Consider the following 25,974-nt stretch of genomic DNA (forward strand, 5'->3'; position numbering starts at 1 on the left):
GCATGTATTTATGGCAAGTTGCAGTGTCCCAGGACCGTGTGATCACTTTTTGCGACCTTCTGACAGGCAAAATTAACAGGGAAGCCAGATTCACTTAATGAGTGTGTTACTAACTTAACAACTGCAGTGATTCACTTAACAACCATGGCAAGAAAACTCGTAAAACGGGGCAAGAGTCACTTAACAAATGTCTTGCTTAGCAATGGAAATTTTGGGCTCCATTGTGGTCGTAAGTCGACGATCACCTGCATTGCTTATAATGCATTTATACTGCCAAGATAAACCTTTCTGAATCACAGCACCTTCTATTGAACCAATTCATTTAATTCCCTCTTCTCCTCCACTTACAAACACTAAAATCAGAAGCTTCCGGTTTTATCCCACAAGATACAGAACAGAACACATGCTGAATATCCACCATGCTGCAGCATTCAAGTGCCTCCCTGAGTATTTTAGACTATAAGATTTAACACCCATGCTCAGCAATAGCTCTTACCCTTCTGTCCTTCAGGCTCATGGGGTAGCTCTGGCTCTTTGGACTGCCCGGTCAGCTCTTCAGAAGACAGGACGCCATTCACCAGCTTCTGCTGCACAGAGGGTGGGGGTGTGGGGGGCAGTGAGGAAGGTGGTGTTGGAGGGTTGCTCAAGTTGTTCTAGACAGAGAACACAGGAATCAACACCCACCACAGTCCCCTGCCTGTTTTTTCCCCCTTCATTTCCAAGGCTGCAACAAATCTGACAGGCTACTCCGGCACATGCTGCATTTACATTCTCCCTTTGACCGTTTGGGCTGCCCCAAAATTGTGTTATAAGTAATGCAAAGAAATGAACGCATTTTAAAACACGACTGAAGTGTTAGAGTGATCTTTGTGGTCATGGAGATTTGGCTACAACTGTACTCTGGTCTACCGCTCTACACTCCTGCCTTGAAAAAAAAACATTTTCTACTAAATTGTATTACATTTACCCCTGAATGGAAACGCATGCAAGTCTTCTCTGCACTGACTTATTCAAGCATAGCACAACAAAAGTACTAAACTGTAGCCTATGAAAAAAGATGCTAGTGACATTCAGTGTGACACATCTGAAGGACTACCAATTTTCCTTTATTGACAAACAGGAAGAATCTTGGGTCATAGGGCAGATCAAACACCTATTGAAAGCTCATCATTATTAGGCAGAACTAGTTTGTAGTTTGTATTTTTTTTTTAAAAAAAAAATCATGTTTAGATTAAAGATTGTTTTGCTAACTGTGTGTCATATATAAACTTAATTAAATAGTTTTAAAAATTACTGAGCCAGCAGCTCCAGCATATGACAAATGCTACTAATTGCTACTTAAATATTTGTATATTTTACTTTGGATATTACATTTTGATTTTTGTTTGAAGACGTTTCGCTTCTCATCGAAGAAGCTTCTTCAGTTCTGACTGGATGGGGTTCCCCACCATCCAGTCAGAGCTGAAGAAGCTTCTTGCATGAGAAGCGAAACATCTTCAAAGAAAAACCAGAAAGTCCAGTTGCCTCTTGAAAAAAGCACCTTTGGGACAACCATGACCTGGATGGAGGACTGAGAATCTCCAGAGACATTTGGATATTACAGTATTACTAATTTCTGTTTAGATTATTTTGTTGCTACTAGGTATTATTATTTAAACAGTCCTTTTTCTTTAAAAATCATATACTGTTTCTTAGCTTGCCATGCTATGTGATATGTTCTATATGAGACCCCTTTCTGCTTAAATTTGCTTAATTTCTGCTGTGAATGTAGACAGTTATTTTTTTCTCCACTGCCACATAATTCTTCAATTTTAGTCTCCCAATCCTATGCTAATGGTAAAGTTTCTTTTCCAATGTGGCTCCAGATTGATTCTTGCCGCTATCAGCATATATCTTAGTATATCCTGATACATTTCATTTATATTCTCTGAGATCACATCTACCCTGTTTCCCCCAAAATAAGACATCCCCTGATAATAAGCCCAATTGGACTTATGAGCGCATGGCAATAAGGCCAAGTGCTTATTTCAGGGTTCAAAAAAATATAAGACAGGGTCTTATTTTCGGGGAAACACGGTAATGAAATATTGGTAGTTTTAATTTAATTTGAACTTTCAGATTGTTTTGGTGTACTTCTTTCCAATATTCTTGGGTTTTCTTTACACAACCATCATATATAGATGTAAAAACTTTGGAATGGAACAACTTGCCGCAGCCTGTTCACCACAACCAGCTTGCTGCGGCCAATTCGCTTCTGCCAACTCGCCACAGGACACCTCCACATGGCCAACTTGCCACAGGGACAACTCACCATGGGCAGCCGGACGAAGAGCTGGGCAGGAGGACAAGCAGGTGGGCAGAGTGCGCAGGGTGTAGTGGCAGGTAAGCAAGTGGTGGGCAGAGCAGACAGGGTGCGGTAAGAGGATGGACCACAGGAGGGCGAATGAGTGGGTGGACAGAGTATGTGGATGCAGAGGATGGGCTGCATGGGCGGCAGAGGGAGAGCTGGGTGGGTGGCAGTGGGGACGTTGCTCAGAACTTCTCAGCAACTCAACTTCTTGCCAACATAAAATTTGGAAACAAAGCATCCATAGTAATTTATTGTGACACAAAGTTTGAGGGTTCCTCTTTCCCAGAATGGTTGTTTCACAATGGACGCATACCCCACCCCCCGCCACTCCCGACTGCTGCCACCTCCCCACTGCCTGCCCCAACTGCCACCACCTCCACCGTCCCCAGCCTCTTCCACCTTCACTCGCCTGCTTGGCTCTCCCATGCGATCCACTCTCTCATTGCAACCTGCACATTCTGCCTACCCACTTGCTTGCTGCACCTTGCATACTCTGCCCTCCTGCTTGGTCGCCTGCTGCATCCCGTGCGCTCCTCTCACCCACTCATTTGCCTGCCATACCCCACATGGTCTGCTCACCAGCTAGCTTGCACACCACACCCTGCACGCTCTGCCCACCCGCTCACTTGCCCGCCCAACCCTTCCTCTGGCCACCCCTGGAAAGTTGTCCCTGCAGGTAGTTGGATATGTGGAAGTATCTGGCGGCAACTTTGTGGTGCCACAGTGGCTGCGGTGAATTGTCCTAGGCCCTAAAAATGTTCCTTCTTTGTGGTGGCATTTCCAACATTTATTGTTACAGGATTTATCCATTTTAGCAATTATTGGTGGAATTATATACCATTTGTAGAACATTTTGTACCAGTTTCCCCTCAGATCATAGCGTGGTGTAAATTTTGATTCCCACCCCCCAAATGAATCTTCCCATTGATCCACTGCTCTTGCTTCTTTGAACTTTTGTATCCATTTTATCATATAGCTTTATTTGTCCTGTCTCCACGAAACATACAATGTATTTATAAATGGGTAAATGGGTAAAATATAAGTGGTTTTCTTTTCCCCCCCAGCTTATTCCCTCTTTCTTATACATTAATGTTTTTTTTTTCTTTCTTTTTTCCATATTCTGTTAGCTAAAGAAGAAGAAAATGCCACAGGGCTGGCCTTACTTTGGTGAGCAGCTGTGAGTAGTAATCCGGAATGCTGTCCAAGGCCGCATTGCCAAACGTGCCTTTCAACTGGCTCTTGCCATTGATTGGGCTGCTTCCAAAGGGGGGAAAGAGGTTGAAATTGGCTGTGATTACCGGTTCCATCAGAGGCAGCAAAGAGAGTTCCTGAGGAGAAAAGAACTGAATCAGACCGAGGCTTCTTCATATGCGACACATTCTGCGGACCGTATTAGAGGAATCCTCTGATATAAATAAAAGGGAACAATAGGAGTTCACAGACCCTGAAGGTCTAATGGACTCCTATTTAGGCCTATCCTCCCATTACTTTAGTGGGAAAATCTCGAGGTTACATAGCTCCTGCATGATTTTTGAAAATATATTTCTCTGTATCTACAGTATCCACAGCTGGTGGGATTTTGCTGAAGGCAAGAAGAAGCTACATTAGACCAGGGGTGTCAAACTCAAGGCCCACGGGCTGGAGCCAGCCCGTGGGGTACTTAGATCTGGCCCACGGAGCTGGCCTGGAAACAGTGAAGGACGGGGCCGCAGTGCCTCTGCCAGCGAAAACGGGCTCCCGATCTCCGTTTTTGGCTGGGATGGCCTCCTGCAACCCTCTGTCAGTGAAAACGGAGATTTCGCTGGCAGAGGGTTGCAGGAGGCCGTCCCAGCCTAAAACAGATTGGGAGCCCGTTTTCACTGGCAGAGCACTTGGGCCGCCACAAGCGCCCCTGACACGAGTGACATCAAGCTGGCCATGGCCATCCTGGCCTCCTGCCCCCCCTCCCCTGAGGTCAAACACAACCCTGATGCGGTCCTCAATGAAATCGAGTTGGATACCCCTGCATTAGACCAACTTCAACCAGCTCAGGTCTTTCTCTAAGACAGTGTGTGTTAATGCAGTTGACTTGTTTGTGCTGCTTCTGAACTCTTAATATGTTACCCTGAAAAGGATACCAAATCTATTTTATTGAGATAGAGAAGATTCAAGGTTATGAATGAGCACCAATAGGTCATTTGGGAACAAAACAACTTGTATCACTTTCTAGTATGTTATCTGCACAAATAGACAGAAAATGAGAGAGTGCCCTGTTGCAGAACATTCTTCTACAAATAAGGTTGAGACATAACACCATTTTTTTTTCCATCTTTCCAAAAAAGAATATAAAATTATTGGCTGTATTTAGAAATCTGTATGAAAAGAAAATCTGGGAGGAATGAAAAATGTGTATTGATTTATTTTAAGTCAAAAGGACTGTAAATCTGATGCACAGAATTATCAACTCCTGGTACATGACAAATAAATCCTGGTTGAACAGGATTACCGCTATTTTGGAATTAATTAATTATAGAAAGTATCTGTATACCAGTTTGATTCTGAAATTAACCCAACATTTATGGAATTTTTCTGAGTTTAGAATTTACAATAATATAGGGTTGTTGTTGTTTTTTTTAGCAAACTGGAACATTCAACACTTGATGTGATAAAAGTTTACACAGTTTAAGAAGCAATTTATCTACTCCTGCCTTATATTATTCTACAAGAAAATAATCTGGCCCTGAAACTCTATTGATTTTCAATTTCTTTGCTTGTGCATATTTGTGCATAGCCTACTCTAACAAAAAAGCAATTTACACTTAGTACTTTGTAATTCCTCAAAAAAAATCTGGGGAGGAATGAATAACAAATGGAAAGAACATAAGCTTCCATTTCCTGTTTCGTTCCTCATCTTGCAAATGCCCTTTTCTTTTTCATATGTCTTATATATGCTATCCATTCAATAATACCATGAGGATTTTAATGAGTATTTAAAATGAATATCTGTATATTTGTTGTATATATTGCAATATTATTATTATATTGTTGAAGCATATAATCATTTGCTTTAAAAAATTAAATTACCATAATTTAACCAGAATGCAACTGAACACAAAGTGTTCCATCTAAGGTAGCCCTTGCTTAAGCGATCACAATTGGGACCTGCAACTGTCACTAAGTGATGCAGTCACTACGCAAATATCATGTGACTGTGGTGGACTTAAGTCACTTCTCATTAGGTTGGTAAGTGAATCACCACAAGTTAGTAAACGAAAGATCATGTGACTGTGACTTGCAATTTTACTTCCGGCTTCTACACTGACTCTGCTTATTAGAAGCTAGTTATGAAGCAAGCAAACAGCAATCGTGTGACTTCAGGAATGTTGCAATGGTCATAAATTCAAGGGCTGATTGTGAAGTTACTTTTTCAGCATCATCATAACTTTGAATGGTCACTAAAAGGGCAGCCATTAAGCAAGGTCTACCTTTATAAGGAAGCCACTTGGGTTGGAGAGATACTGCCATTATTTCTTTGCAGCAATCAGTTATGGTAAGGAAAAAATAATAATCTGAACACAAGCAATTATTCTAGCTGAAAGGAAAAATAGACTCTTTATTAGTTTGGTATAGTAAATACCTCCCAAGTCTTTTTAAAAAATGTTTTCCTCTTCCGAATTAGTCCCCCATCTTTCGTAATGACTAAAGTATAGATAATATAAGTAGAGATATGGATTAAAACTGTCTCTGTGATAACAGGTGAGAATTGCTAAATGTATTATTTCAATCAAATGTCTTCGAATGAAATGGCAATGTATCATCATCAGCCTCTCACATTCAGAAGTTAAAATTTAAAAAAGTAGGGGATCATTCCTATAATCAGATATAAATTTTCAAATCTGCAGCTTAAAACGATGAGAGGAAAGTGTGTACAGCCCTCATTATGCTGAAAAAAGCGGCATGCATTCTAACACAAAATTTATTAGGCCATCTTGTTTTCTTGCTTATTAAAGGTAAATTAATAAGGGAAAATAGCTTCATATATTTGGAGATGTAATTTATGAGTTTGCAATGAAAAACAAATCTGGTTTGTAAAATGGCTTCAACTGTATCGGTCCACTTATTTTTCTTTTCTGACCAACCAAAATTCAACCCCAAATGAAAAGATAGAAAATAATTGATGTTTCACTAGATTCATAAAATGGATTGAAAACGTAAGGAAAAATTGGAGGCATGCATGAGTTTAGAATTGCTCCACTCTGTGCAGTGGGTGGGTGGGTGGGGAGGAAATACCATTCCTAAATTTTATAAATCAATGAAGACTGTCGTGTCTTTTTCAGGCAACACACAAACACACTTGATTCTGACTCAGCCTTTCAGCCAGATAAATCCAAAAGAGTTGTACCTGCTTCAGTTGTTTCATGAGGGCTTCGTTGGACTTCACTCCATCCTCCTTGCGCAGTTTCTTGCGGGAATTGACAAGTCGCTCCCCAGCTTTCTGGGATCGCTTTGGCTTCGGTGGGGGGAGTTTCTTTGCTGCGAGGACATCCTGGTGAGGAGAGAGGCAGGCAGTAGTCCCTTTCTCTCCTCAGCAAACTGGCTCCATGATGGAGTCATTTTATGGAAGCTCACCCACTAAACCCTCCCTGCCCCAGACGGGTTAAGTGAGTCACAAGCAAAAGTACCAAGAAGCCTGAGCAGGAAGGACAGAATTATGGGCAGCCGTATTTTACACTGCAGATGAAGAGAAGGTGTTTTAAATGTTGCTTTCTCATGTATCCAGTGGCAACGCCCTGCAGATGGCTATGCCAAACCTCTCATCTCATTTTGCTGTTTTACTAGGGAATCTACACATTCAACCACATTTGGGGAAGTTACTTTTCAAAAAAAAAAAAAAAAAAAATGGAATAAAGAGGTATGTCCCTCATCTCAATGGCTGTAGCAGGAGAAGGGCAGGAATCAGTTAGCATTACAGGTAGTCCTCAATTTACAACCACAAGGGAGTCAAAAATTTCTGTTCTTAAGTGAGTTTTATCCCATTTTATGACCCTCCTTGCCTCAGTTGTTAAGTGAATCACTGCATTTGATAAGTTAGTAACCCAGTTGTTAAGTGAACCTGGCTTCCCCATTGACTCTGCTTGTCAGAAGGTCGCAAAAGGGGACCACATGACCCCAGGACACTGCAACTGTCATAAATATGAACCAGTTGCCAAGCATCTGAATTTTGATCACATGATCATGGGGATGCTGCAAAGGTCATAACTGTGAAAAACGGTTCATAAGTCGCATTTTTTTTCGGTGGCGTTGTAACTTTGAACAGTTACTAAATGAACTGTTGTAAGTCAAGGACTACCTATATAAGGGACAGAAATAAGTTATTTCAAAACCTGGATGAAAGGCAATGTCATCCCAAAGGTGCTTCTCCAAAAGGCAACTGGACTTTTTTCCCCTTGAAAACGTTTTGCTTCTCATCCAAGAAGTTTGAGAACCGAAACATTTTCAAGGAAAAAAACCAAGGAAGTCCAGTTGCCTTTTGGAAAAGCACCTTTGGGACAACCATGACCTGGATGACTGAGAATCTCCCCTTAGACATTTGAAGCCTGTCAAAAAGGCCGAAGGAGGCCCCCTGCAGCCTCATGTGTGAACACCTAGAATTTGCAGAAATTATTCTACCAAATTGGGCCAGTCCCACCCCCACCCCCTCTCTCAGCCCAACTCACCTCACAGGGTTGTTGCTATGGGGACAAGGAAGATATGTTGGATCTGTCTGCCGCTTTGAAATGATTTGTAAAAATTATAAAGGCAGGATAAAAATAAATAAGTAAAGAAGAAACTTCCTTCTGGGTTATTTTGGGGTGGGATGGGTTGTGGTATGGTGGGACTCTGGACATTCTGACTCACAATGCTATTTTAGTGATATTATCCTGCCCCCAACTGTGACTGTTAACCACTCCAAAATAAAAGGGTGGCCCAAACTAGCCAGTGGCAGAGAAGCGATGCCCACCAAAAGTGGAGGATGGCACTACCTCATGCCTCTCTTTTTTTATAAAGGATTTCATCTCCTAAAAGGAGACCTTTTTCAATCGATTCTTCGTGAAATCCATTCCACCATGCCAAAAATACCTTCTCTGCCATTGGGTAGCTGGGACTGACTTTTTTTTTTTTTTAATTTGATTAATATGCCACCCTTCTCCAGAGACTCAGGGCAGCTTACAATGCGTTAAGCAATAGCCTTCATACTTTTCTATATTTATACAGTCAGCTTATTGCCCCCACAAACTGGGTCCTCAATTTACCTACCTTAGAAAGGATGGAAGGCTGAGTCAACCTTGAGCCTGGTGAGATTCGAACTTACAGTAATTGCAGACAGCTGGTGTTAATCACAATGCTATCAGTCTGCTGAGCCACCAGGCCCCTTCTTTCAGATATAGTTTTCAATTCGGGTATTCATTAGCCCCAGAGATATCATAAAAGTAGATGGGCTCAAAAAGCCAGGATTTCTGCAACTGTGGCCGCCACTATTCCCTTTCCCTTTTATGCTCACCTCCCGAAGATCTGGCGCCATCTGCAATCGGCCCTCCGTCCCAGCAAACTTGCCGTCCACGTGCCCATTGACATCGCCCGAGCGCTGAGTCCCCAGCGTGACATTCTTGGCGCGTAGCAATTTCTGTAGCAAGAGGTGGCCGGCTTCAGTGCGGCTGAGGCTGTTATTGTTAGTGGGCACCGCAACAGCAGCGGCAGCAACAGCAGCAGCCACAGTGGCTGCTTGCGAGACGGGCTCCCCGTTTGCTTCCCGCTTGACTGGCTGGGGACCACTCATCAGTGCGCACTGGGCTACCTCTTCCCTGGGTTCCTGTTTGATACAAACAAGGGGAGGGTCTCCCAATTGGGGCAAAGCTTTTCCCACGACAAAGGAAGCCAATTCCCTCGTCTGCCCATTGACCGCTGCTGGTTCCGTGGGCACTTTGGTGGGGGTTACTGAGTCTCTGAAGCTCCCGGGGCCAAGAGCCATTTCCTTTGTGTTTGGAACGAAAAGCGCTGGGTTAGGGGAGAGCAGGGGGCTGGGAGTGGTCGGCTGGTGTTTCTGGCTGGGAGCCGGCTGCTGTTCAGGGCTTTTAGCCAGGAGCAATGGGGATGGTCTCTTTGGCTCTGAAGGGCTGGGCTGCTGTGGTGGTAGAGAGGCCAAACCAGCCACGCCCAAGGGAACGGAGGGAGTCTGAGGAGTTGGAAGCCTTGGTGCCCCCTGCTGGTGAGGACTGGTGGCCATCTGCTGGTTCACCGGGACCTTCTGGTGCTCGGCGGATGCAGTAAATCCCTGCTCTGGACGAAACTGGAATACAGCAAGAGGGGGCTGCCTTGGGATCTGCTGTCCCATGGAGTTGGGGAGGGGAAGCTGGGGAGCAGCTGGCCGGCCCTGGTCCAATGACACCTGGGCCTGCCCTGGGTAAGGGCTGCCTTGCCGCAACGCTTGGTTCTGCTGCAGCAAATTCTGCTGATGCCGCTGTATGAGCAGAGCCTGCAGCTGCTGCTGCTGTTGAGGAGTGAGGTTCCGGAGCTGTGGATTTTTAGAGATGACTCCCTGAAGCTGAGCCCGGATCTGACCCATTACAGGGCTGGCCAGGAAGTTTTGGCCTTGGGGTGATGACTGTGGAACCATCATGCTTTGCTGCTGCTGCTGCTGCTGCTGCTGCAATGACATGATCAACCCAGGAGTTTTGGGAGTTCCAGCTGGGTTTTGATGCGCAAGTTGGCCCGGTAAGCCTTTGGAAGGTTGTTCCAGGCTTTGGCCCACAATCCTTTGCTGTGGAGCCATGGTGTTCTGCCCTTGGCTTTGCTGCTCCATCTGCTGACTGAGCAAGTGGGGAGGCTGAGGGGCCTCCCGGTGCTGATGGTGGTGGTGTGGCGGTTGCCGAGGAGACACCTCTTGCTGCAAGATGCCATCCATTGTCGGGTGAGTCCGCAGGGGCTGCTGCAGGTTGCTGTTTGGCTGCTGTTGCTGCATCTGCATCTGCATCGGGCCCAGCAGGCTCTTCTGCTGAGAGTCCAGGTGAAGCTGCTGTGCTTGGCCCAGATCGGATGGCTGCTTCTGTGGTTCCCCATGCTGCTGGAGCATCAGCTGAGGGGGCTGGTCTTGCAAAGGGGCTCCGTGGCCGGGCATCCCTTGCTGGTCAGGGGGATTCATCTGCCCTCCTAGCTCCTGACCTCCTAAATGAGGCCGAAGCTGTTGCTGCTGCAGGACTGCTCCCTCCTGGGGAAGGACGCTGGAGCCTTCCGGCCCTCCCTGCTGCTCCTTCACAGCCAAGCCCTGCTGCTGCTGCTGTTGTGCTGGCAGGGCTGGCTGCATTCCCTGACTTGAGTGCAGCGGCTGGTTCAGAGACCCCTGCTGCGCAAAGTGCTGGATAGGCTCAGGGGCTATGCCCTGCCCTTGGCTAAGGGCACTTGGTGGAGGGGCCTGGGACAACATTCCTGGCTGCGTGCCCTGCCCCTGGCTGAGGAGGGCCTGGTGCTGGGCTAGGGGATTCTGCTGCTGCTGCTGCTGCTGCTGCTGGCCTAGCAACCTCTGCTGGCCAAGGAGTCCTGCCTGGTGTGGTGTTAGTGGTGGTGGGGGCTGCTGCTGCTGCTGCTGCTGCTGTTGTTGTTGAGGAGACAAAAGAAGCCGGTGCCCCATCATCCCCTGAGTCTGCTGGGCCAGCTGCTGAGGACAACCCAACGCCCGATGTTGCTGAGGAGTCAACAGCATCGGCCTCTGGGCAGCCTGGTGGCTTAACACACCCTGATGCTGCTGCAGCATGGAGTGCCCTAGTATGACTTGTTGCTGCTGCTGCTGCTGCTGCTGTTGTTGCTGCGGAGAGAGTTGCTGGATCACAGCTCCTGGCTGGCTGTTCAGCAGCCCTTGTTGCTTAGGGAGCAGGTTCTGATTTGGCTGTGGGGTGGGTGGTGGTGGTGGTGGAGGCGGCTGACCCATCAAACCAGATTGGCCGATTGTGCTTTGTTGTTGTTGTTGTTGTTGCTGCTGCTGCTGCTGCTGCACGGATACCTGTCCCATCAGGTTTTGCTGCTGAAGCTGAAGCTGCTGTTGCTGCTGCACAGACAGCTGTCCCATCATGCCTTGCTGCTGCTGCTGCTGCTGCTGCATTGTCATTTGTCCCATGAAGTTCTGCTGCTGCAGCTTCTGAGCCAGCTGCAGCCTATGCTGCTGCAGCTGCCTCTCCTGTAACAGGCGGTTGCCAGGGAAGAAACTGCTGGCGGGGGTGGCCCCGGATGGTGGTGGCAACGGTGACTGTTGCTGGCTCATGAACGGTAAGCCCTGTTGCACGGCCATGGGCGCAGCCTGAGGGAGGCGCAGGCCCCCTGCCTGACCAGGCAGGCCTTGTCCCCCCTGCTGGAGGCCGTGAGTAGAAAGCAACTGGCCGGGAAGCTTGTTCATGAGACGAGGGCTTTGGGAGGGGCTGAGGGCCATGACCGTGGAGGTTTGTTGCTGGTGCTGCTGCTGCTTGTTGCGGTACTCAGCCATGAGGTTGGTATGTTCCTTCTGCTGTTTTCGGACCTGTTGAGTGGGAAAGAGAACGTCAGAAGGAACCCCATGGCTTATCTCTTTTTCTCTTCCAAAGAATCAAGGATAGAGATTTACGTCACTCTGAACTCTAATCTCCCCACTGAAAATAATGAAAAAATCTCCGCCTGCTCTTCCACCTAGCAATTGCCCCAGTTCACTAGCCAATCCCCCCCCCTCCCTTGTTCTCACTGGACATCTCAATCTGCAACCTGGAATTAAGGAGAAACTTCCTAACAGCGAGAACAATTAACCAGTGGAACGGCTTGCCTTCAGAAGTTGTAGGTGCTCCCATCACTGTAGTTTTTTTTAGAAAAGACTGGACAGCCCCCTGTCTGAAGTGATGTAGGGTCTCCTTCTTGAGCAGGGGGTTGGACTGCTCAAGAGGATCTCTTGAGAGGATCTCAAGAGGATCTCTTGAGAGGATCTCAAGAGGATCTCTCCCAGGTCTATTCTGATTGATCTTTACCTTAATTTGTTCAAACTCTCATTCGTCTTCCTCTGTTAGCACCCCTCACTCCAGAGGAAACAACAAGTCTCTTGTTCTTATAGGTTATTAGTTGTTATTATTATTCTTATTTTATTTATTCAACTCATGTGCTGCCCATCTCCCCTATTCTTATGTTATTTTGGTTCTGTTTCCATAAGGTGGTGATAATCTTTTAGGATCTTTTAGCCACAGTTGAAGCCGCACATACAGCTCTGGGTTACTGGGTGAACTAAACTATAAATAAATAAATAACCTAGCGTCTGCTAATGTTGTACAAATGTGCACAGAGACACAGGCACATGTGCCACTTTCTTGGTCAAATCAGGAACCGAGTGTATAGAGCGCCCCGATACAGGAACATACCTGATCCAGCTGCTTTTGGATCTTGCTCTGCTGCTCAGTTACTAGCTTCAGCTTTTCAGCATCAGCCTCCGGGAATTCACGGCCGGCCTTTTTAGCCGTCCGCTGCTTGGCACACAGGGCCTTGCGGGACTTGCGGTGCACCCCGATTTGCTCCTCCAGCACCTTTAGCTGCATCTGGAGAAGCTGCTGGGTGTGGAAAAGCCACTCTTCATACTGACGCTGATCAGCCTCATCTGGAGATGGAAACAGAAGGAGGAGGATTTGGATAGCTGGAGAGCCACGCCTGTGAATCACGCCTTGCATAGGAAAAAACAAAACTTGCTAACATCTGCAGCAAGTCAAGACCGAACACTGCAGGAAGCAGCACAGGATAGGTACATCTGCTTGTTTGATATTAAAATCTTCAGGGATTTTTTTTTCTCTACTTCAGATTTTCAGGATTTATTTTTGGGGTGTGTGCTAGGAACAGGTGTGCTAGGGATTAATATCTCAGGATCAGAAAGAAGGAACAATAAAAGCTACGAACGTGCTGCATTAGGTGCTGCCTCCATCATATTAACATTGTTATTAATATTGATGTTACTAGTTAAAACGTGGTTTCTTGAATGTCATAATGGCCTGGTTTACACAGTGCGATGTGAGAAAGCCTGGATATCAAACTACAATGGCAGATTTCACCCATTACGCTAAGCCAGAATTCAGCAAACCATATTATTGCACTGCAATGTGAGGGTAGTTTGGGTAAAAGCCGTTCTCCTGTTCAGGCATATCTGTGGATAACTAAGGCACCCTCCCAGAAACATCACAAACATCAGAAACATCACTGCCCTTAAAAATGCTTATTTGTATAGGCAAACAAACCACTTATTCAATAGAGCTAAAGATGACAAGACATTTTTCTCTTTAGCATATAGGTAAAGGTAAAGGTTCCCTTCGCACATATGTGCTAGTCGTTCCCGACACTAGGGGGCGGTGCTCATCTCAGTTTCAAAGCCGAAGAGCCCGCGCTGTCCGAAGACATCTCCGTGGTCATGTGACCGGCATGACTCAACGCCAAAGGCGCACAGAATGCTGTTACCTTCCCACCAATGTGGTCCCTATTTTTCTACTTGCATTTTTTACGTGCTTTCAAACTGCTAGGTTGGCAGAAACTGGGACAAGTAACGGAAGCTCCCCCCATTACGCGGCACTAGGGATTTGAACTGCTGAACTGCCGACCTTTTGATCAACAAGCTCAGTGTCTTAGCCACTAAGCCACCACGTCCCTTTCCTTTCGCATATAGTATATCCAGTTTGACCCATTATTTCAAAACTCGTAAATTTCCCAGAAGATAGCTTAGGCTCTGCTGAGAACTGATGTGGGACCCTTGAAATGAAAATGTTTCTTCTTAGTTATGTCTGAGAATGGCATCTACCCACACCTTCCTTGACTTTCCGTGTACAGCTCAAAGAACATGGATGCCTGGTTTTAACACAACAAACCAATACAAATAAGAATTATGTTACTAGCCTTTTGTGTCAACCTTCCACACGTTCATGAACAGAAATATTTATGCAGCACAGAAATTGTACTTGGAACCAGAAAGCAATAGTTATTCCAAATTAAGCAATCCGAAATGATCTCAGCAAATGACTGTGTGGTATGCAAGATGAGCCAAGAAGAGACTTTAAAGAAAAGCACTACCCGGCAGAACCCAACCTAGATGGCCAGCTACTCACTGATGACACCTTGAGCAAAGGTTGGAGGGTTTGGACGAGCCTGTGCTGGATCGTTGTTGCGCTCCTGCAAGGAAGTTTAAATTATAAGAACTACAAGCAGCCTGATCTTTTTAAAAATATTTTACAATAGCCATTTCATTTATGCACAAACTACCTCAAAATGGATAAAGAAAACTCTTCCTCCTCCTATACTTTATTCCTTGAGATAACTTAAAGTAACCTAATAAACTTTTATGGCCAAAATGAATCTCCACCTACTATTCTCTCTGTAAAAGGGCTAGGACCAACACCTCCCCCGACCCCCAAGGTTCCTTGGAGCCTTACGTAATAGCTCCCAGGAGAAGGCTGCCAGACTTGGGGAAGATTCCTGTACTATAGGCAGAATAAAGTAATTCGCTTGACCTCTGCACATGTGGGTTTGGTTGTTGCACCTGACGCCAACTGAATCACCTCAACTCCTCCCAAACCCACCAATAGAAAACCTCACACGGCCTGCCAATCACTGCTCACCTGCCCTCCAGTTACAGGTAAAATGTGATTTGTCACTTCAGATGAAGATGAAGCTCCAGATAACCTCTGAGCCAGCAAGGAGACTTGTTGCCTAGAAGGAGGAAGGATGCAGGGCACAGAGTGATTGGAAGATACCATATAAATACAATGGATACAGCTAACATTAGTCTAGGACCGGGCGAGCAACATCTGGATCTCTGTTAAGTTTTTGGACTGCAATTTCCATCTTCCTTCACTAACGACCACATTGTCTGGGACTGATAGCAGCTAGATAATTCAACACGATTTCATAATTTTTGGTGGTGATCTCAATTATGCCTTTGATTTTATTGTGGAGTATCCTACCCAAAATGTACTTTGTAATCAGAATTAGAAAATATTTTATGCTTGCTTCCATGCACTTAATTCTGTATATTTGTCATAAACTTTATCTCACCACTAGGGATTACACATTTACTTCCCATGCCACAATTTTTTTGTGATTATTTTTTTTTATTTTGTCTTCTATTAGATTGTGTTTTAGATTCTGTTGTATCAGATGAAGCTCCAATCATAGAAACACTTCAATTTAAAAATGTTAGTTCATGATAGAATTTTAATACTTCTGTGATAATGTAATAATTTTCCTATTTATATTAGACAGCAAATATTATCATTTTTTTAAAAAAAATTGTAATCCAACTAATATTCAGATAATTTGGGATGCATGCAAGGTGAATGGAAGGATCCAAATCATTGTTCATGTTGCTTGGTGAGGGAAATTTAAAAATCTTCAGTATCAACAGGAATTAAAGAAAGTTTAATTCAGTCAATGCAAAAAAAAAAACCCAAATCTACCAAACAAACTTATAATGCTTTTGTTAGCCAACATGGAGCTAGCTGATTTCTATGCTGAGCAGGTTATACTGCTTTGAGGAGAATAAAGTTAAATTATTGGGAATTCGCAAAAATGCTGGTAAATTGTTGGTACATCAACTGAACCAAAAGAGCGAACAAAATATTTGTTTCCAACTAATGCTAGTCTTGGTACAGGACCTGTGGAGATGTCTGGGGTGCAGGTGCAGCCTCTTGGCCCCAAGGAAGCAAACAAGGTGTGAGTTTGGCCACCTATTTATTCGATTCATGCCCTTCTTCCTGATTGGTGAAAGTTTCCAAGGAGGCGCGTGCAGTGCTGTGCAGAAGCAGAAAGGATTGCTTTGTCAGGCAGCTGCATGGTGTGATTCAGAAGCAGCTGCCATTTTCCAAGTGGCCTCATTCAATTTTGATCACTTGGAAAATAGTAGCTGCTTCTGGAAACGTGCCACGAGGCCACCCAGGTGACACAGCACTGCAGAAAGCTCCAAAGATTTTCAAAGTGTGCAATCAGTGACAGAGGGTGGGTGGGAGGAGGCCCAAGCTCTGCAGGGACCTAATGGGGGAGAAAAAGGCTTTCCTTACCACTGATGGTAAGGAAAGGCCTGAGGGCACCTGGTGGGGGAGATGGGGGCGGGTGAGATTAGATGCGGGAACGCTGCAGCATTTCTGTGGTCAGTTGTAGCAACAAACAACCATGGGAGTGGTGCAATAGCTGTGATTTCGAGACTGGATCATAAGTAGCTTTTGAGGGGTCTGCCGGAAGCTTAACCACCATTAAGCAATTTTGCGTAACAACTAAGCAACCAGTTGTTACGCAAAGACTTCCTTCAAAAGACAGGAAGGGACAGGTGGCCTTTTTGTTTTTATTATTGCAATGTAAGTATCTCACCAGGAGCCATCATTAGAAAGCCACTGTCTTTGCTTCCAGAACATTCATGTAATATTAATAATAATGATCACCTCTTCAATAATCAAATGAAAATTAAAGACACTCTGCCACGTAAGATAGAGTAGCCCTTCTCTACTTACTCTGGAGCACACACCCCAAAACTTCCAGTTCAGTAGGCACCAGACTATGTTAACTCAGGCAGGAGGGCTGGTGCAAATCTATCATTTATCTTTTACTTATAAAACTCGTTATTTGAATTTAATAATAAAGAGGAGGAGGAAGCTCAAATCGTGTCGAGCAACTGCTGCTATTGTTACATGGGAATCCTAGCTCAAAACCGTCTGCTTCATCAGTGGCCCAGTTTTCTGCTTACCTGTTCATGCCTGGAGCAACCCCAATGCTGCCTTGTGCCATGACCTTCTTGATACCCTTTAGAGCTACCATCTTGGCTTTGGCAATGGGATCCATTATGTCCTCAGTAGCAAATTTATCTAGATCTTTACAAGCACATGGGGGACAGGAGGTGGGAGGTACAAACAAGAGAGAAAAGAGACCAACACATGAGGAGCCTATGCATTGCTGTTATCTCAACATTAAAAGCATTTGTGATCTAATGCATAGTTCACTAAAACAAATAGTAAGTTGACTGGAAAATCACCCCTTGCTAAAGACTTCCTGGAAATATTAAACTCTAATTCTCTGCTGCCATTTAGTGATCACCTAGAGTTCTATTGCTTGCATACAGTAAACTCAAACAAACATCACCACCAATCTTCAGCAGCTTCAGTCTATTATTTCTAATATGGGAGTGAATTGAACTCACCATATGACAGCTCCAAATTCACAAGGAACAAATTCTTTAGAGCTAAGATCACATGGTCAAGGTAATTTTTCTAAGACTTCTCTCCTTCATATGTTTAAATCACACCTGATTGGTAGGATATCCTCACTGTACACATAGTTACGTTTAGGTATGCCCTATGGACAGGGGTGGTATTCACTTACTTTCCCTACAGGTTCGCAAATGTGAGCGCGAACGTTCCAGGTGTCTATGAGGCCTTTGAAAACGGAGGGATTTGCTTCGTTTTGAAATGCTCCAGAGATGCCTATGAGGCCTTTGAAAATGGAGCAAATCCAGTGGTGGGTTGCTACCGGTTCGCCCGATCAGCAGCGGCAGGAGGCTCCGCCCACCCGCCTGGATGCTTCTGCACATGGGCAGAAGCGTTGCGCATGCGCGCCCATGAACGAACCGGTAGCAACGGGTTTTGGAAGCCACCCCTGAGCAATTCCCTGTTTTGAAATGCCCCATAGACACTTAGGAGGCCTTTGAAAATGGAAGGATTTGCTCCGTTTTCAAAGGCCTCATAGGTGCCTATGGGGCGTTTCATTACGGAGCGAATTCCTCCGTTTTCAGAGGCTTCATAGACGTCTATGGGGCATTTCAAAAGGGAGTGAATCCTTCTGTGAAGCAGCTTTCAGTCTCTCTCAGGTCTCTGTCTTGGCAAAAAGTGTCTGGGTGGCGGCGGAAAGGAGTTGGGGAGAGGAGCAGGAGACAGGCACCACAAACAGTTTTAGCGCCGAGAATGAAAATTTCTGTGTTCCGTGATCTCGCATGAGTTCAGGCACCCAGTTTCTGCAAAAGAGGATGGGTACCTGAACTCGCACGATATTACGGCAGCTAAGAGTTTCCATCAACTCTCCTGTCCCTCAAAAGCAAAGTAACCGTGGCAGAGAGAAGACAGATCTTGTAAAGTAAGTGAGTCCGGCCCCAACAGGATGGGAGGGGGAAGCAGTTCTGGGGAGCAGGGGCAGGAGAATAGAGTTAATGTTGCAGACTTGCAGTCATTCGTAAGGGTGAACAACTGCTGTGGTGCTGCAACATTTGTAATTTTGGGACTTGCTCGTAAACACTAGTGGGCGCTTATCTTGTAACTTCGAACGGGCGCTGGGCACTAAATGAACCCTCGTAACCCAGGGATTAGCTGTAATTCCCATCATGTAAGAGAAAGAATGGCAGAATCTGGGGGTGGAGTCAAAAGAGGAGTCAGCCTAGAGTCCAGGGTGCTATTCAGCAGGTTCTGACAGGTTCTGGAGAACCGATAGCAGAAATTTTGAGTAGTTCAGAGAACTGGCAAATACCACCTCTGGCTGGCTCCAGAGTGGGGTGGGAATGGAGATTTTTGCAATATCCTTCCCCCAGGAGTGGGAAGAAAATGGGGATTTTGCAGTATCCTTCCCCTGGAGTGGGATGGGAATGGAGATTTTGCAGTATCCTTTCCTTGCCACGCCCAAGCCACACCCACCAAGCCATGCCTACAGAACCGGTAGTAAAAAAAATTGAATTCCACCACTGCTAGAGTCTCTACATAGTCACAAATGGACCAAATCCAACCCTCTTGAATTCCATTGATCCTTTTCTAATGTCAAGTTAGTGCTAACCATTAGCTGAGTAGATGCTTGTGTATAGGCATGATTAGTAATAAAGTTTAACTGGAGCTTTGCATGTGGTCCTGATCTTTTGCACCTGACACATACCAGTATCAGGGAAGAAGCTGTTAGCCAACTGCTGCTGCTGCTGCTGTTGTTGCTGCTGCTGCTGCTGTTGCTGTTGCTGTTGCATCACAATTTGCTGAGGCTTAAGTCCCATCATCTGCTGCTGCTGGACACCTTGCATATTCTTCTGGGCTAAGAGCTGCTGTTGGTTCTGCTGGCTGTGAGTGGCCTGCATGCCATGCTGAGGGGTAAGCAGTTGAGACTGGTTCTGAGGCACTGCCAGGTGTGGTGCTAGCCCTTGGTTTTGCTGAGGACCAGCCAGACGTTGCTGCTGCTGATGCATCAGTTGCTGGTTGCCCACCATGCCCTGTGGTCTGGCCACAATGCTCAACTGAAGCTGTTGCTGAGGGCTTACTAGCTGCCCATCATGAGGTTGGGAAGGGGGAGCAGGATGTGCCAACACAGTGTGGGGCTGGAGGTGCTGGGAACCCCCCGGCATTTGGGCAGACATCTGCTGCTTCTTCTGCAGTTCCTTCTTTTCATGTTCCAGCAGATCTTCAATCAGGAGAGGGAGCTCACTGGCCACCAAGGAGCTTTCCATTTTGTCTAGTTCATCAGCTGGAGAATGCTGCTGACTGCTACTCAAACTCAAGGGTCCTCCGTCTAGCTCAAACTTTTCCAGGATGGAATTAGTGTTGTTGGGCATTGAGACAGGAATAAGCGATGGACGAGTTTGGGTGCTGTAGAGGACTTTATCTGATATGGGAGGGTGATTGTTGCTGTGGAACTGAGTAATGCCAAGATGCACTCCACCAGGACTCATAAGATTCTGGTTGGTTTTGATGTTGACTCCTAAGGTAGCAATCATTTTCTCTGCTCCTTCAGATTTCACAGGAGGCTTCTCTACAGTGCTAGTGTTAAACTGGCAGGGCGAAGACTTTAAACACCCTTCCTCTATCTTGGGTTTGATATCAGCTGGCAGGCTAGCCATTTTGCTGTCCAGCAGGTCACTTTGGGCCTTGAAGGTTGCAAGGATGGGGGATGGAGACACCCTTGCAGAAGATGAACAGGGAACCTGAAGAAGACCAAGTCCCTCTTTCACTTTGGGAACATCATCTCTGGGCATTAATGGTGCCTTCTGTTCATCTGGCTTGCCAACACCAGCAGAAGGAGCATCCTTGAGGTAGGGACTTACGGAGGGTTCTTTTTTGAGCCGATCCTCACGTTCAGCCTTTTCGTTGGCAGATTCCACCAACCGCAAATGCTCATTGAAGATATCCTTCTTATCTCCAGTATCCAGCTCTGGGTCTGTATACGCCAGCAAATCAAACTCATCACCATTTAATAGATCATCGAGGTGCGGGTCATTGGTTTCCAGGTTATCCAGGTTGTCAAGATCATCATCACCCTTGGCAACGTCTGGATCAAGACTTAAGTTGGCCAAGTCATCGTCATCTTCAACAAGATCCTTGTGAGAATCAAACTCATCATCTAAATCGGGTTCCACTGGGACCTCGCAAGCTAATGGCCTACTGACCAGACTCAGCTGATTCTTGCCAGTGGCTGGGGTAGAATCAATGTTAGTTGAGGTGAGGGGTACATCTTTAGGGACAGATGAAGAGGGTGTTCGAGCTGCGATGTGTCGCGCCTCCATGTTGCCAGGGGGCAGTATCAACTGGGGAATGGCCTTGGCATGAGAGTGATGATTATTGCTCATCTCTGAACCCTGAAGAGTGGATGAAATAGGGATCTTCTGTGATTGTAGGCCTTGGTTTCCCAGGACAGGGGCCTGCACAGGCATAACAGAAGCTTTCAAAGCCTGATTGGTGCTGTCGTTCCCAGGCAGGAAGAATCTGGGTCGAGCCTGCAGATTCTGTTGGATGAAGGGAGGGCCAGCTCCACTTCCTAGCACTCCCTTTGGGATGTTGTGCCGCAACTCAATGAACTGGGCTCCCAGTGGGCCAGAGGAAGTCTGAAATTGTTCACCAGGACCGGGCAGGCGTGGAGCCAGGCCTCCCAAAGTTTGTCGACTTAGGTCTTGGGTGGGGGGCTGGGGGAAACGTGAAGAGATTGGGAGACGCATGGATGCTGCTTGTTGTTGCTGCTGCTGCTGCTGTTGCTGCTGCCACATCTGTTGCTGTGTAGGTGGCGTTTGGAAGACACTGCGGGGATAAAAGGACTGGGCAGCTGCAGTCACTGATGGCCTGAAAAAGGAGACATTTAAAAAAAAAAACGGGTTAGGTAACCTATTACCATTCACCTGGGGTGGGTTCTACTTAACTTTACTACCGGTTCGCACCTGGATCGCGCATGTGCAGATCGCCGATGACATTTGGGGTGGTGGGCAGAGCCTCCCGCCCGTTTTACTATCAGTTCTTGTGAACCGGTTCAAACCGGGGGCAACCCACCACTGCTTTCTGGAGTCGACCCAAACAGCGAGATGGAAAATTTACAAATTCGATAAATAGATGAATATCTTTTATATCTCTCCCCCCTCCTCTGCCCCGGTAATATAATGGTGCCAGTACGAAGAAATCCTCAAAAACAGGGGACAGTTTCCCTACCAGGTGGCAGTTGTGACCAATGTTTGTTTTTATCCAGTTTTCTATTCTGCCATCTCGACCCTTTTTGTTTGCCACTTTTTTTTTTTTTTTTTTTACTATTTTCCTGTTTAAATCATTTGTAAACCATGGCTGCTAAGAATTGGGTGACAATGTAAATTTAATAAATGAATAATTTGCACAGCTTGCTTTTGCTACTCGATATCATCGTTTCATCACTACATTTCTGTGGCACAATAGCAACAGCACTTAGACTTATATACCGCTTGGCGGTGCCCTCTCTAAGCGGTTTACAGTCAGCATATTGCCCCCAACAATCTTGCTCCTCATTTTACCAACCTCCGAAAGATGGAAGGCTGAGTCAACCTTGAGCCTGGTGAGATTTGAACTGCCAAATTGCAGGCAGCCGGTACTCAGCAGAAGTAGCCTGCAGTACTGCACTCTAACCACTACGTCACCGTGGCTCTATCCTAGGATGCTCTGGGGTGTGGGTGTGTGCATAAAAGCGGGTGGAGTGAGTCACAAACAAGCAAGAAACCTCCTGTTGGCTAGAAAGTGAGTCCTACTGATCAATGATTTGCCTCTTACCTGCCATTGATATCCATGGCAGAGGGTGTTGCCGCTGGAGGTGGCCGGGCCAATCGCTCATCCTGCATGTAGGGTGCCTGTACCATCACACCACTGGGCAGCTTGCTGCCTCCTGGAGCGCTCCCCAGGCTGCCAAGTAGTCCCTTGTCCTACAGAAAGGAAGAGTCAACATTCAAGACTATTACTGCTTGACAGAACAGGATGAGTTCTGGAGGTCATTTGTGTCTCTGAGCTTGGTTGTTTTCTTGCCCGTGTTTTATTACCCAACTGGGTAACATCAACATACTAGCACTGTTGATCCAAAGGTGCTTTTTCAGGAAGCAAGTGGACTTTCTTCTTCTTCTTGTTTTTTGAAGATGTTTTGCTTCTCATCCAAGACTTCTACAGACTTTTAGCTCTGTTGATGTTACCTTGTTGAGTAATGAAACATGGGCAAGAAAACAACCAAGCTCAGAGAGCACCAAGAACCCCACAGTTTAGCTACAACTATTCTCTTTTGTTAGTATGAGTTCTATGTGGAATTAAATACTTTCCGGAAAGTCATAATGTAAAGTCACCTTATAGGGGAGATGGATGGCATAAAAACTTAACAAATAAATAAAATAAATAATGTACAAAGTTTAGTGCGATCAGGACATCACCCAATTATATTCATTTGAACATTTATTTCACTAGATTTAACACGATTTAGCACTACACGTTTAACCCATCAAGGCAGTATCAATTTTTTAAACACTGGACCCAGCAGCATGTGTAAAAGGTTATGCATACAACAGATAGAGCAGATTTAGACCCTGGTACTGTCTCTGTTCCAGAATGTCAGAAAGAATGGAATCTGTAGAACGAATGGCAGGGTGAAAAGGGAGATCAGCCTAAAATCCCTACATAGCTACAAGCGAATTAAGCCCAACCCCCTCTTGGGTGCTGTCGACCCTTATCTAACTCTTCCCAGGTGCTGACAACTAGTTGAGAAGATTCCTTACCAATACCAGTAAATAGGTTTAATTGATCCTTCCAGCATGGACCCTATCTTTTGTGCCTGACAGAACCTTTTCGGTGATATATCAAAAACAATATGGAAAGTCAGATTCCACAATTCACAGTGCAGTTGGATCCAAGTCTCTCTCTGTGGCTACAGGCCTACCTGTGCTGATGGGTAAGGAGTCATGCTGCGGTTGATCTGCTCAAAGGCTGGCCCGGTGCCCTCGGCATTCCAGGAGGACTGAACACTGGTGGCTGCAGCTGCTGCACTCTCTTTTTCTTGCCTCAAGTTGTTCCTCTGGATCTGCTGACGGATGAGCAACTCCCGGAGCCTCTGGCGCTGGTAGAGGACCAAAGGAATGGGGCACAGACAGTTGTGAATATCTTGTGCTCAGAAGCCCTTTAAGCAAATCTGCCTTTCTTGCCTGCTTCAGGACACACATAATCTTTACTACACTCAGGTAGCTGGACTGGAAAAAGGCCATGGAGGCTCTTCCTGTCTCTTGATCCATCTGCTCTACTTCCCATAAAGCTGAAATCCAACTTCCCTGCCCCAATGTAATCCACTCACCTGGCGCTGTTTTTCCATCTCTGTCTGGGTGGCGTTGCTGCCGACAGCCCCCTCCTGGCCAGCCGTCAGTTCTTGCAGCTCCCTGCTGGGGGGTCCTATTGTCCCCTCCTCTCTCTTGTCACTTGAAGGCATGCCTCCTCGTGGCAGAAAGGACAAAGCGCCATCTTGCTGTGAAGGTGGCTGCTGGGGCAGCACCGACGGAGGTCGTAACGGGGAGATCGTGTAAGAGTCTGGGGTGTTCTTGCTTGGGCCCAGAGGGCTCCCAGCCTGATGGAAGCCCGGTGAAGAAACATAGCTTGTGCTTTGAGGTTTGCCAGGAGCAAAATGGCTGTTGACCCCTTGGGAAGGAGGGTTCTTGACTGGCTCATTGGGAGGGAAGGTGAACCGCATCTGCGGCTGAGCACCGGGAAAGACACTGGCACCAGGAGAACGAATAAACTGAGACTGCTGGTTGGTCTTTGGGTGGGACTCAGATGAGGGTGGCACCGCTGAGAAATTCCCAACTGCCAGGGTATTATGGGAGACGGGCATTGGCTTGAAGCCAACGTCTGGAATTTGAGGCCGAGGGGGCTTGTGCAGGGGGGCAAAGGGGTCCCGGGACTGGGGCCTGGAGGGGGGCCGGGAGTAGGGGTCAGGGGACTGAAAGCGAGGAGTGACGGGAGACTGGCAGAAGGCTTCAGTGGAAAGGGGACGGGGAGTGAGAGGGGACTGGGAGCTTGACTGAGACTGTGGGCTGGCAGGTATGCGTGAGAAGGGGTCCGAAGGCAATGAGCGGGGAGGCAAAACACAGCAAGGCTCTGGGGGTTGGGGCTGAGGCCTCGGGGTCAGTGGGGGCTGGGCATAGGGATCTGGGTAAGGCGACTGCCTGTAGAGATCAGCCTGGCTGGGTGGGGAAGCAGCCAGAGGGTGAGAATCTGGGGGACGATGCCCTAAACCCGGGCTTTGTGGCTCCACCTGAGACGGGCGTGGGGTGAGCGGGGCTTTAAAAACGTCCGGGGCCTTCATTTCATTGGAGGGGAGAGCACTGGAAGGGGAGTTGCTATAGCTGCAGCTGTAACTAGGAGAGCTGATCCCTGGACCGATCTCTTCCTTCTTGATATCCAGCCCCTTTTTTTGCTGCTCCCCAAAGGGTGGGGGAGAAAGCAGAAGCGCAGCTCGCTGAGGGCTTCCAGGCACAGTCAAGTTTTCCAAGGATCCAGTAGGGCAGCGTGGCTTAAGGAAGGGATCCGGCGTGGAGGGCTGATGCCTTGGAGTTCCAGGCGGGGTGGGCTGCAACTCTCCAGCTTGCGGGGACGGACGAAGGTTTGGTAGGAGCGGAGATTGTCCAGAGGAGGCAGAAGAGGAAGAGACAAAGCCGCTAGGCACTGTAGGACTCTGGCCCACCAAGGAGGGGGAAGGAAAACCTGGATCTGGTGGAGGGCAAGCAGAGGCCATGCCATAGGGCTCGTGCAAAGGCACTTGCACTGGGGGCTGGGCACTGGTGGCAGAAGAGGGAAGCTTAAGGAAGAGCTCACTGGGCGACTCAATACCCGGCCCACTTGGCAGAGCTGCAGCGTGATTAATATAGAGGGGCTGTCCAGAGGCTGAAGCAGCAGAGGAAGGAGGTGGCAACGGCTGAGGGGCACCAGGCAGCACCCCCGGCTGAGATGGTATGCGCAGATGAAGCGTGGGGCGGTCGGGCCTTCGCAGCACCTCCACTTTGGTTTGTTTGCTGATCTGGCTCTCAGCTTGCTGTGGAAAAGGGAGAACAAAGTGCCCCAAAGGGACAAAGGCATCGTCAATGCCAGAAGAGCAGACGCAAAGGCAAAATACAAAGAGTTTAAAGTTTTAAGGAACATGGAAAGCTAGATATTCCTGGGGAGGCGGGAGAAGAAGAGTATCTAAGTGGTCCTTGAAAAACCCTGAGGTGCTGTCAATGGTCTCTGTTCTTTCTCCCTCTAAATTTGATTAATGTGTACTGAAAAATAGGTGTCAACACAGGATTCAGCTTTTCTCGGCACCGAATCACATACAACCTTGGAAAGAATATATTCCATATGAGTACCATGGCATGTCAGGCCTAGTTTCCCCAAATT

At 46.7% G+C, this 25,974-nt stretch overlaps 1 protein-coding gene across 1 annotated transcript in view; it reads right to left on the bottom strand.

Moving 5' to 3' along the window:
• Positions 1–25,974, bottom strand: part of KMT2D (lysine methyltransferase 2D) — a 110,115-nt gene that overhangs the window by 21,939 nt on the left and 62,202 nt on the right. The window contains exons 32-43 of the mRNA XM_070937756.1: positions 23,900–25,630; positions 23,492–23,668; positions 22,348–22,496; positions 19,241–21,402; positions 17,079–17,202; positions 14,962–15,052; positions 14,452–14,515; positions 12,733–12,965; positions 8,871–11,873; positions 6,732–6,875; positions 3,514–3,678; positions 497–653 (exon numbers count right to left, since the gene is read on the bottom strand). Coding sequence (XP_070793857.1) covers positions 497–653; positions 3,514–3,678; positions 6,732–6,875; positions 8,871–11,873; positions 12,733–12,965; positions 14,452–14,515; positions 14,962–15,052; positions 17,079–17,202; positions 19,241–21,402; positions 22,348–22,496; positions 23,492–23,668; positions 23,900–25,630 — 8,200 coding nt within the window. The remainder of the gene's footprint in view (positions 1–496; positions 654–3,513; positions 3,679–6,731; positions 6,876–8,870; positions 11,874–12,732; positions 12,966–14,451; positions 14,516–14,961; positions 15,053–17,078; positions 17,203–19,240; positions 21,403–22,347; positions 22,497–23,491; positions 23,669–23,899; positions 25,631–25,974) is intronic.

This window comes from Pituophis catenifer, unplaced genomic scaffold (assembly GCF_029215685.1).
Source record: "Pituophis catenifer annectens isolate HBS135680 unplaced genomic scaffold, rPitCat1.0.hap2 SCAF_2, whole genome shotgun sequence".
In the NCBI taxonomy this organism is placed as follows: Eukaryota; Metazoa; Chordata; class Lepidosauria; order Squamata; family Colubridae; genus Pituophis; species Pituophis catenifer.